The sequence below is a fragment of the Lithobates pipiens genome, unplaced genomic scaffold (genome assembly GCF_037356315.1).
Source record: "Lithobates pipiens isolate NorthernLeopardFrog02 unplaced genomic scaffold, aLitPip1_a1.2 Scaffold_22, whole genome shotgun sequence".
NCBI lineage: Eukaryota > Metazoa > Chordata > Amphibia > Anura > Ranidae > Lithobates > Lithobates pipiens.
The window spans coordinates 14,954,395-14,967,354 of NW_027507784.1; the positions used below are offsets into that span (position 1 = coordinate 14,954,395).

The following is a 12,960-nucleotide window of genomic DNA, read 5'->3' on the forward strand; positions in this document are numbered from 1 at the left end:
ATTTCCAATTTTCGAATCTCTAAATTCCCAAATTTCTGAATTCCCAAATTTCTGAATTCGAAAAATTAGAAAATACAAAAAATTTGAAATTTCGCAAATCCGGATTTTCGAAAATCTGAAAAAAAAGAAAGAAAATCTGTTTAATTTGAAATAATAATTAACTATTAAATTATAGGTTTTGGGATTTCCTTTCAAATTTGGCTGTTAGTGATCATAACGAGTACGAATTTATACGAAAATTTTGAATTATCTGAAATAACGAATGCCACAATTAAAAAAACTAACGGAACAAAACAAATTAATAATAAATAATTAATAATGATAATAATGATAAGGTTTTATTATTATTATTTTTATTTATTATTATAAGATCGTTACATTGCATTTGTTTAGATATGGCATTCGTCATTTCAGATAATTTGTAACTTCAGATAAATTTGTATTTGTTAGGTTCACTTACAGCCAAATTTGAAAGGAAATTCCAATGCCTATAGTTTAATAGTTAGTTATTATTTCGAATCAAACTAATTTTCTTTATTTTTTTCAGATTTTCGATTTTTCGGACTTCCGAATTTTAGAATTTCAGAATTTTCGAATTCTGAAAATCCAAAAAATTCGAACATCTGAAACTCGGAAATTCGGAAATCCGAAAATTGGAAATTCGGAAATCCGAAAATTGGAAATTCGGAAATCCGAAAATTGGAAATTCGGAAATCCGAAAATTGGAAATTCGGAAATCCGAAAATTGGAAATTCGGAAATTTGAATATTCCAATTTTTGGAAATTTGAAAATCTGGAATTTGAAATTTCTGAAAAAAGCAAAAAATGTATGAAACTAAAATGAAAATTAACACATTTTTTGTCAGTGCACAATCATGTCTAATCCTCATTCACTTCATTGTTCAGCCAATAATTCCTCTCATTATTTTTGATTGGATATTTATATATTCCATTTAATTATTATTATTATTTTGTAACCATGCTTATTACATATCACATATTTACCTTTTCCCACACAAAAAAAGATCCCCACCAGCGGCATTAGATCTCCCAGCAGCCAGCAACAATAGACCCTCCAGCAGCCAGCAACAATAGACCTCTCCCTCAACAGTAGGTCCCTCCCAGTAACAACTGACCCTCCAGCAACAAGAGACCCCCCCACCAGCAACACTATACCTACCCATTAACAATAGACACCCACACAAAAATAGATCCCCACCAGCGGCATTAGATCTCCTGGCAGCCAGCATCAATAGACCCTCCAGCAGCCAGCAACAATAGACCCTCCAGCAGCCAGCAACAATAGACCTCTCCCTCAACAGTAGGTCCCTACCAGTAACAACTGACCCTCCAGCAACAAGAGACCCCCCCCCCCCCACCAGCAACACTATACCTACCCATTAACAATAGACACCCACACAAAAATAGATCCCCACCAGCGGCATTACATCTCCTGGCAGCCAGCATCAATAGACCCTCCAGCAGCCAGCAACAATAGACCCTCCAGCAGCCAGCATCAATAGACCCTCCAGCAGCCAGCATCAATAGACCCTCCAGCAGCCAGCATCAATAGACCCTCCAGCAGCCAGCAACAATAGACCCTCCAGCAGCCAGCATCAATAGACCCTCCAGCAGCCAGAAACAATAGACCCTGCAGCAGCCAGCAACAATAGACCTCTCCCTCAACAGTAGGTCCCTCCCAGTAACAACTGACTCTCCAGCAACAAGAGACCCCCCCACCAGCAACACTATACCTACCCATCAACAATAGACACCCACACAAAAATAGATCCCCACCAGCGCCATTAGATCACCCAGCAGCCAGCAACAATAGACCCTCCAGCAGCCAGCATCAATAGACCCTCCAGCAGCCACCAACAATAGACCCTCCAGCAGCCAGCAGCAATAGACCCTCCAGCAGCCAGCAACAATAGACCCTCCAGCAGCCAGCAACAATAGACCCTCCAGCAGCCAGCATCAATAGACCCTCCAGCAGCCAGCATCAATAGACCCTCCAGCAGCCAGAAACAATAGACCCTCCAGCAGCCAGCAACAATAGATATCTCCCTCAACAGTAGGTCCCTCCCAATAACAACTGACCCTCCAGCAACAAGAGACCCCCCCCCCCCCCCCCCACCAGCAACACTATACCTTCTCATTAACAATAGACACCCACACAAAAATAGATCCCCACCAGCGGCATTAGATCTCCTGGCAGCCAGCATCAATAGACCCTCCAGCAGCCAGCAACAATAGACCCTCCAGAAGCCAGCAATAATAGACCCTCCAGCAGCCAGCAAAAATAGACCCTCCAGCAGCCAGCAAAAATAGACCCTCCAGCAGCCAGCATCAATAGACCCTCCAGCAGCCAGCAACAAAAGACCCTCCAGCAGCCAGCAACAATATACTCTCCAGCAGCCAGCATCAATAGACCCTCCAGCAGCCAGCAACAATAGACTCTCCAGCAGCCAGCATCAATAGACCATCCAGCAGCCAGAAACAATAGACCCTGCAGCAGCCAGCAACAATAGACCTCTCCCTCAACAGTAGGTCCCTCCCAGTAACAACTGACCCTCCAGCAACAAGAGACCCCCCCCCCCCCCCCCCCCACCAGCAACACTATACCTACCCATTAACAATAGACACCCACACAAAAATAGATCCCCACCAGTGGCATTAGATCTCCTGGCAGCCAGCATCAATAGACCCTCCAGCAGCCAGCATCAATAGACCCTCCAGCAGCCAGCATCACAGCATCAATAGACCCTCCAGCAGCCAGCATCAATAGACCCTCCAGCAGCCAGCATCAATAGACCCTCCAGCAGCCAGCATCAATAGACCCTCCAGCAGCCACCAACAATAGACCCTCCAGCAGCCACCAACAATAGACCCTCCAGCAGCCAGAAACAATAGACCCTCCAGCAGCCAGCATCAATAGACCCTCCAGCAGCCAGCATCAATAGACCCTCCAGCAGCCAGCAACAATAGACCTCTCCCTCAACAGTAGGTCCCTCCCAATAACAACTGACCCTCCAACAAGAGACAATAAACCTACCCATCAACAATAGACACCCACGCAAAATAGATCCCCACCAGTGGCATTAGATCCCCCCAGCAGCCAGCATCAATAGACCCTCCAGCACCCCTTTGTCATAAAATACAAAAAGTGCTGGAGGTGCCGGAACTGCGATATTTATCACACCCGAGATTCTGACTGCCTACCACATTTCTTGAGGCCCTAAAATGCCAGGGCGGTACAAATACCCCCCAAAATGACTAATTTTTTTTTGGAAAGTAGACGCCGTATGGCGACCTAATTTTTTTTGCCACAATTTTTTTTTAAATAAAGAAACACGCCGCTATTGAGTGGGTTTAAAGCATGGATCTTAGTAATGGTGCACCAGATACAGCGCATACGTGGAGGAAGGAGGAGGTGAAGGGGTCGATGTACAGGTCATATACAGTAGGAGAAGATGAAGCGTTAATGTGCAGGAGTGCTAAAAGGGTTAATAGAATAGGTCAGCAACAGGATGCCAGTAACACTCATTGAGAAGTGAGTACAGAAAAGTGAAAGGGTTAACAAAAACAATCCCATAATTAAATTCATGAAATCCCCACCTTCTATCCTTCATTTATCCGTTTATTGAATCTTTCTTCCTCAGATGTGAAAGAAGGGGCGGGCTCTCAGATGTAAACAAATCTCAGTATTTAGACTTGCGGTGGCTGTGATTGGTCATTACAGTGATCACAAATTAAAAAAAAGCAAAGAAATCTCTTCTTACCCGGTTTTGCCTTTTTTTGCCAGATTTTGCCAGCGCATTAAACAAGGTTTCTGGGAAATACAAATGAATAATAAAGGTTAAAGAGCTGCCACACTTTTCTGTTCATATCTATGGGTACATATATTTCTATTATAAAATCCTTGTGTGTAAATATATATATTTGAACCTAGGAACCCATGTCATTAGCATGCTGTTTATACAGACATACAGTTGTAGTTGCAACAGCCATTCTCATATTTTATACTGCAATTGTGAGTTATGCCACTAGGTGGGGCTGTTGGGTTTGATGCTTGCATAATGTAAGGTTCTTTGGCCGCGTACACACGGGCGGACTGTTCGCTCAACTTTGTCCGCTGAACAGTGTTTCAGCGGACAGTCCGCCCGTGTGTGGGCTTTCAGCGGACAGTTTCAGCGGACAGTTTGACGGACAAAGTCTTTCGGAAATTCCGAAAAACTGTCCGCTGAAACTGTGTTTGAGCGAACAGTCCGCCCGTGTGTAGGCTACTTTCGAAATGAGCAAACTGTTCCCGCTCGGAGGAAAGTCCGCCCATTTCGAGCGCGTGTACAGGTAGGCGGGGCCCGCGACGCAGACGTCGCGGGCTCCGCCGCCTGGAATGGACTTAAAGGGGAACCCCAACGCCGAAAAAAATCGGCGTGGGGGTCCCCCCAAAGTCCACAACAGACCCTTGTCCGAGCACGCTACCCGGCCGGCCAGGAAAGGAGGGGCGAGCGAGCGCCCCCCCTCCTGAGCCGTACCAGGCCGCGTGCCCTCAACATGGGGGGGTGCCTTGGGGAAGGGGGGGCCGCGCGGCCCCCCCACCCCAAAGCACCTTGTCCCCATGTTGATGAGGACAAGGGCCTCTTCCCGACAACCCTGGCCGTTGGTTGTCGGGGTCTGCGGGCGGGGGGCTTATCGGAATCCGGGAGCCCCTTTAATAAGGGGGCCCCTGGATACCGGCCCCCCACCCTATGTGAATGAGTATGGGGTACAATGTACCCCTACCCATTCACCTGTGAAATAAAGTACAAAAAAAAACACAACACAGGGAAAAAATATTTTATTGCACAGCTCCGGGGGTCTTCCGTCTTCGGGGGTCTTGTCCCCCTCTTCGGTTCTTCTGCCGGGCCACCGCGCCTTCTTATAGCTCTTTTGCAGGCGGTGGCCCGGTCTTCTGTCGCCGCCGCCTTCCGTTCTTCTGTCGCCGTCTTCCGTTCTTCTGCCGGGCCACCGCGCCTTCTTATAGCTCTTTTAGAGGTGGTGGCCCGGTCTTCTGTCGCTGTCGCCGTCGCCGCCTTCCGTTCTTCTTCTTCTTCTTGTTCTTCTTCTTCTTCTCCAGGAGATGTTGACACGACGCTCTCTCCGGCTGGAATGCCAGAGCCGCGCTGAGCGGTCACTTATATAGTGACAATGGGGCGGTGTCACATGGTATATGTCACATGGGTTGGTCACATGGGTTGATGTCACATGGGGACTATGACATCGTAAGGGGGCGGGGTCACCATGTGACCAACCCATGTGACATATACCATGTGACACCGCCCCATTGTCACTATATAAGTGGCAGCGGAGCGCGTCCCTGGCATTGTGGCCGGAGAGCTCGTCGAGTCAACATCTCCAGGAGAAGAAGAAGAAGAACAAGAAGAAGAACAAGAACGGAAGGCGGCGGCGGCGACAGCGGCGACAGAAGACCGGGCCACCGCCTCAAAAAGAGCTATAAGAAGGCGCGGTGGCCCGGCAGAAGAACCGAAGGCGGCGGCAGAAGAACGGAAGACGGCGACAGAAGACCGGGCCACCGCCTGCAAAAGAGCTATAAGAAGGCGCGGTGGCCCGGCAGAAGAACCGAAGAGGGGGACAAGACCCCCGAAGACGGAAGACCCCCGGAGCTGTGCAATAAAATATTTTTTCCCTGTGTTGTGTTTTTTTTTGTACTTTATTTCACAGGTGAATGGGTAGGGGTACATTGTACCCCATACTCATTCACATAGGGTGGGGGGCCGGTATCCGGGGGCCCCCTTATTAAAGGGGGCTCCCGGATTCCGATAAGCCCCCCGCCCGCAGACTCCGACAACCAACGGCCAGGGTTGTCGGGAAGAGGCCCTTGTCCTCATCAACATGGGGACAAGGTGCTTTGGGGTGGGGGGGCCGTGCGGCCCCCCCTTCCCCAAGGCACCCCCCATGTTGAGGGCACGCGGCCTGGTACGGCTCAGGAGGGGGGGCGCGCTCGCTCGCCCCCCTTTCCTGGCCGGCCGGGTAGCGTGCTCGGACAAGGGTCTGTTGTGGACTTTGGGGGAACCCCCACGCTGATTTTTTTCGGCGTTGGGGTCCCCCTTTAAGCCCATTCCAGGCGACGGAGCCCGCGACGTCTCCGTCGCGGGCCCCGCCTACCTGTACACGCGCTCGAAATGGGCGGACTTGCCTCCGCCTTACGTGGGCGAGTCCGTTCATTTCAAAAGTTGAGCGAACTCTTTGGCAAACAGTTTGCTGAAACAGTCCGCTCAAAAAGTGCCGTGTGTGGGCAAGTCCGCTCATGCAAATTTTGAGTGGACTGTTTGCCGAAACTGTTTGACGAACAAGGTTGGGCAAACAGTCCGCGCGTGTGTACGCGGCCTTTCTTGTGAAAGTTACAGGGTTATGATGTCATTTCCTTTGTCTCTGTGTTGTTTTTCCCATAAAACCAGAAGGGCTGAAGTGACCGGGGATCTTCAATCTACGGCCCTCCAGCTGTTGCGGAATCTACACATCCCATGAGGCATTGTAAAACTCTGACATTCACAGACGTGATGGGGATTGTAGTCCCCGAACAACTGGAGGGCCGTAGTTTGGAGACTCCTGGGCCATAGTTCCTCGTTACATGTTGTGTGAGTGCTGCACTGTGACTGAGCTTTACTGATACTGCTCTGTACATAGCTTGTGCAGAGAGCAGATCTGTGGGAGGGGCCCAGCACACCCACTCACTACGCCTACAGGAAACTGCAGAAGGGGGGCGGAGACAAGACCAGTCTCCCCGCACAAGGAGAGAGAGCGGCAGTGAGTGGTCTTTATAACAGGAAGTCTCTGGAAGATCTGGAACTACAACAGGAATGGGGGTTCCTCAGGACAGGAAGGGATGTTGTTTGGGTCAGGGCAGGTAGGGAGGTTGCTTGGAACAGACATTGTCTGTGACAGAATAGAAAGGGAGGTTGCTTGGGACAGGACAGGATGGGAGGTTGCATGGACTATAACAAGAAGGGATGTTGCCTGGGACAGAACAGGATGGGAGGTTGTTTGGGACAGGGCAGGAAGGGATGTTTCCTGTGGCAGGGCAGGAAGGGAGGTTGCTTGGAACAGAATAGGAAGGGAGGTTGTCTGTAACAGAATAGAATGGGAGGTTGCTTGGGACAGAACAGGATGGGGGGGTAGGATGGAACATAACAGGAAGGGAGGTTGCTTGGGACAGAACAGGAAGGGATGTTGCTTGAGACAGAACAGGAAGGGATGTTGCTTGGGACAGAACAGGAAGGGAGGTTGCTTGGGACAGGACAGGAAGGAAAGTTGCTTGGGACAGAACAGGAAGAGAGGTTGCTTGGAAAAGAAGAGGATGGGAGGTTGCTTGGGACAGAACAGGATGGGATTTTGCATGGAACATAACAAGAAGGTAGGTTGCTTGGGACAGAACCGGAAGAGAGGTTGCTTGGGACAGAACAGGAAGAGAGGTTGCTTGAGACATAACAGGTAGAGAGGTTGCTTGGAAAAGAAGAGGATGGGAGGTTGCTTGGGACAGAACAGGATGGGATTTGGCATGGAACATAATAAGATTCTTCCTCCTGTTTTAATATATTGCCTTTTTTTGGGCTCATCCAACACATGAGCACGTATTGCAAGATTACATAGGTAATTACACAGACAGCTTCACCATTTCATTCAGCCTTTTCTGATCTGTGCTCACTGTGGCATGTGATGTATTTGGCTTTTCTTTTTCCTTTCTTTCCTTTTTCTTTTTTTGTTTTTTCTTTCCCTTGTTTTGTTTCTTTGCCCTCACGGTTATAGTTTTTTCACACTTCCATGTTATTCACAGGTGTTTTTTCTATGGTTGTTCACTCTTTTTGGTTTCATAGTGTGCTGATCTATCTGGGAATCCATACACAAGTTTCCCTATATTTATACACTATTCTGGTGGGACCTGTGTTCTCCATTTATAGACTAGATAGTACCCAATTAGTGTACCTTATATACACTTATACATATAAACTTTTTTATTACCTTTATATTTTGTCCTATTGCAGGGTGTCGCCCTTGACCCTGGGCTGTCCACGTCTATACTCCCCTCCAACCTACACACAGGAGGTGGAATTAGGGATGTGATTCCCCCGCAAGCCATCCCGTTTGTTGGATTCCGTTTCCCTGCCCTCCTTTGATGGTAGGACACAGCGACCTATACCAGCTAGATGAGCTGTGGCACATCAATGAATGATTGATATGAGGGATGTGTCTGAGCATATTCCTGTCTTTTAAAGAGGATCTCCACTGTTGATTATACAGGTATTCACCTGTGATATATAGTAACCAATATTTGTACAATATCACTATATCAGACATTCACTCTGTCTATAGTAGGTTACCTTCAATATATCATAATGTATGGATATATATTTATGTTTGTCCTCTCTTTTACAATAGATAAACCTTCTGAAGAAGACCCCTGAGTGGGTCGAAACGCGTAAAGGATTACTTTTATCTATGTTTTACTGTGTATACAGATGTAATAGGGTTCATATGATGTAATTTCCCTGTCTATACATGTACCATTATTCACCAAGTGGAGTTCAATTTCCTGACCACTGTGTCACCCATTTAATTCTTTTATCAATAAATAATTGTATTACAAACTTTCCGCGTCACTTCAGTAGTTATTCCTACTGTGTATATACATCAGTCCTTACAGGTAATATATGCTGTTAAAAACCCCACCTAGGGGATATCTTTTTGTTTTTTCTTTACTTATTAGGGGTGACCAGCGCCCTCTGACCCTTTATTGGGGTGTTACTGCCTTTTCTCTTTTTTCTAGTACGAAACCGGGTGGTTAAACACCCTTCCCCATTCGGTAACACAAGAGGTTTGAGATATGAGTTCAACTTGGTGTAATACTGTTTGAATTGGCACTCATTCGGTAATTGTTGTGTTGTTTATTAACCACAACGAATAGTTTTCAAGGTGATGACTGGAATAACACAATGTCCAGTTTTGAGACTGAGTTTGATACTTTGCGGCTTTGCGATTTAATCGCCATTTAGGAATTTCCTTGTATTCCTTAAGAGTAGATACATGACTCATTATATATTTACGTATACATTTATGGAAATTGGGCTGCTTACTTACCCAGTCATTTATCTATTTATATTTTATTTTTATCTTTATACATTTTTTCATTTATATTCAATGCCTTAGAGAAATATGTAACATTCCCTTGTGATTGTGCCACATTAGAAACATTGCGTTATGTCCAGTTATACACCATTAAGCAGATGTTGTTCTCTTGTATGCTCAGATTACCTGTAATATATATTTACTATTTAGCGGTTGTCTTTATTTGATATAGTTTCATTTAACATGTGCTCTTTTTACTTGCTGACAGGATGTCCAGACGCACCTCTCCTTTCTTTCCTCTAGATGGTGCCACCTGTTGTGCTCTCTTGGCGTCGCTTATAGGGCGGACCCCTTCGGCATGGCTTCCCGGCCAGAGAAGGGGCGGGGCATATTGTGCACGCATGCCCCTCCCCTGTGATCCCAGGTATGAGTGGGGTGATCCCACCCGCCCCCCTGGGGGATTGTATCTGGCCGGCGGCATTCTGGGACAGCTTTGGACGCGGCGCTTCACTGCGCACGCACGTTTTGCGCGTGCGACATGACGTGCCGACGTCACGCCGGTGCGACAAAGCTGGGTACCCTTCCGCCATGTTGGAAGGGTCATTTCCAGAACGCCGGGGGGACCACATCCGGTCGCCCAAGATGGCGACCGAATTATTAGACTGACAGAAGGGCAGGACTCCCTGATAGGGCTTGCAACTGATTCAGCTGGGCTTGTAATGGAGCCAGCTGAACCAATTAGATATAAGGTATTTATACCTCCCCTTCATGGATAAGGAATTCATTCCATCTGTGACAGGACACCTGATACACTGACATTATGCTTGAGGGTAAGCTACTGGTCTGTCTTTGCTGACACTGCAACTTCTTTTTGATACAATCGGGTTGTTGTATTGCTCACTCTTCATTATTTTTATTTATTTGTAGACGAAAGTCTCCCTCTGTTTTTGCACGGTTCCTAAATAGAAAGGGGTGGACTTGCGCAAATCCGCAGGACCTCTTCCTCCTGTTTTAATATATTGCCTTTTTTTGGGCTCATCCAACACATGAGCACGTATTGCAAGATTACATAGGTAATTACACAGACAGCTTCACCATTTCATTCAGCCTTTTCTGATCTGTGCTCACTGTGGCATGTGATGTATTTGGCTTTTCTTTTTCCTTTCTTTCCTTTTTCTTTTTTTGTTTTTTCTTTCCCTTGTTTTGTTTCTTTGCCCTCACGGTTATAGTTTTTTCACACTTCCATGTTATTCACAGGTGTTTTTTCTATGGTTGTTCACTCTTTTTGGTTTCATAGTGTGCTGATCTATCTGGGAATCCATACACAAGTTTCCCTATATTTATACACTATTCTGGTGGGACCTGTGTTCTCCATTTATAGACTAGATAGTACCCAATTAGTGTACCTTATATACACTTATACATATAAACTTTTTTATTACCTTTATATTTTGTCCTATTGCAGGGTGTCGCCCTTGACCCTGGGCTGTCCACGTCTATACTCCCCTCCAACCTACACACAGGAGGTGGAATTAGGGATGTGATTCCCCCGCAAGCCATCCCGTTTGTTGGATTCCGTTTCCCTGCCCTCCTTTGATGGTAGGACACAGCGACCTATACCAGCTAGATGAGCTGTGGCACATCAATGAATGATTGATATGAGGGATGTGTCTGAGCATATTCCTGTCTTTTAAAGAGGATCTCCACTGTTGATTATACAGGTATTCACCTGTGATATATAGTAACCAATATTTGTACAATATCACTATATCAGACATTCACTCTGTCTATAGTAGGTTACCTTCAATATATCATAATGTATGGATATATATTTATGTTTGTCCTCTCTTTTACAATAGATAAACCTTCTGAAGAAGACCCCTGAGTGGGTCGAAACGCGTAAAGGATTACTTTTATCTATGTTTTACTGTGTATACAGATGTAATAGGGTTCATATGATGTAATTTCCCTGTCTATACATGTACCATTATTCACCAAGTGGAGTTCAATTTCCTGACCACTGTGTCACCCATTTAATTCTTTTATCAATAAATAATTGTATTACAAACTTTCCGCGTCACTTCAGTAGTTATTCCTACTGTGTATATACATCAGTCCTTACAGGTAATATATGCTGTTAAAAACCCCACCTAGGGGATATCTTTTTGTTTTTTCCATAATAAGAAGGTAGGTTGCTTGGGACAGAACCGGAAGAGAGGTTGCTTGGGACACAACCAGGAAGGAAGATTGCTTGGGACAGGAGAAAAGGAAGGTTGCTTGGGACAGAAAAGGAAGAGAGGTTGCTTGGAAAAGAAGAGGATGGGAGGCTGCTTGGGAGACAACCAGGAAGGAAGGTTGCTTGGGATAGGACCAGTGGTGGCCACTCCATTAGGGGTACAGGGGCACCGCCTCCTAACCTATGTGCCCGCCCCCCTAATCTACATGCAGGGTTCCGGACGCATGGTTTCCAATGTTTTTTTTTTAAGCACAACATTAGAACCTGAGGCTCCAATGGGCTTCACAAAAGGTGGGCTCGGGGCGCAGTGAGCCCAACCAGTTGCATGACAATAATAATATTCGCTAATGTCTTCCTGCTTCTCCTCTCAGGCCAATCAGGAAGCGGGTTTTAAGACCCAATTGTCTGAGAGGAGAAACGACCTTATTGGCCAGGATCAGAAGCAGGGGTGAAGCTGTGGAGGAGGAGACACAGGGGGAAGCCTCCAATCCGAAGCTGCCCGTAAACTGTATGGGGTATGTGCGGGGCTGGTGGGCAGACGAACGAGCGTGGGGGGGTTTGTTCGCTGATCGACCATTACCATTACTGATTGCCACTACCCCTACCCCACCCCCCCCCCCCCCCCCCCGAAAAATAGAGCACCAGTCGATACTGGACAGGACAAGAGGGGAAGTCTCCAGGGACAGAACAAACCTGCTGTGTCCACTTTTGTGAGTTCTGTTTCCACCACCTTTGGCACCGGGAAAATGTCCTCCTTATTCATTTCTAAAATCAAGAAGGAAGATGTTAGTAAAAAGAAAATAAAACAAATCAACGTCCTACCAGTGTAACACACATACCCCGGAATCATGAAAGTGGTCTTCATTCCACGGGGCCTCGTATATGAACCCATGCCTGTTATGAACGCACATTATCAGAATGAAGTTATGAAGCTAGAGTGGCCTGATCACTTTTATGAAGTTATCAAAAAGCACCCAACGAGCAGGTTTTCTAAACCCCCCAATGTCTATGTAAAGAGGACCTCTAACCCACCCACGCTATCACATTAGGGGGCTAACAAGCCCCCTAGTAATAGAAATAAAGTAAAAAAAAAAAATGAAAGCACCTCTGTCACCCCCATATAAGAAGCACACCATACTGGTCTGACTTCAGCAGAGAGAACTTTAATTTCTGGTCTTGGGTTGCTGCACTGAAAAGGGAAATGCTATTATTCTTTTTATAATTTTTCATGCATTTAGTTCAGGGGAAGGGAGGGAAGAGGAATGCCCCTTTTCTTACTCATTGAGATCTGTTTTCAGCACAAAGATCATATCCCTGCACAAAACTCCACTAAGTGGCTGCAAGTGGTAAATATGGAACATATGATACAAGGTTTCAGGTTTATTGGCATACATTGATTCAATAACTGCCAATCAGAGTGTTCTAAAAATATTACTGTGCAGGAAAATGCATTTTTTGTTTTTATACATCGGAGTAATGGAATGGGTGTGACGCTGACAGCTGATCCTGAGGTTTGCTGATCCCTTCCTGGTCCCGCTGTCAGTTCCTAATCCCAACATGGCACACAACATCTTATTGGATTGATGAAGCTCCCATAG

The 12,960-nt window shown here is 46.3% G+C and overlaps 1 protein-coding gene across 2 annotated transcripts in view; it reads right to left on the bottom strand.

Annotated features, from left to right (window-relative positions):
* The window catches only part of LOC143923331 (guanylate-binding protein 6-like), a 108,380-nt gene that overhangs the window by 15,861 nt on the left and 79,559 nt on the right, over nucleotides 1–12,960 (bottom strand). For both annotated transcript variants that reach the window (XM_077446944.1, XM_077446945.1), the window contains exons 14-15: nucleotides 12,056–12,127; nucleotides 3,783–3,832 (exon numbers count right to left, since the gene is read on the bottom strand). In XM_077446944.1, coding sequence (XP_077303070.1) covers nucleotides 3,783–3,832; nucleotides 12,056–12,127 — 122 coding nt within the window. The remainder of the gene's footprint in view (nucleotides 1–3,782; nucleotides 3,833–12,055; nucleotides 12,128–12,960) is intronic.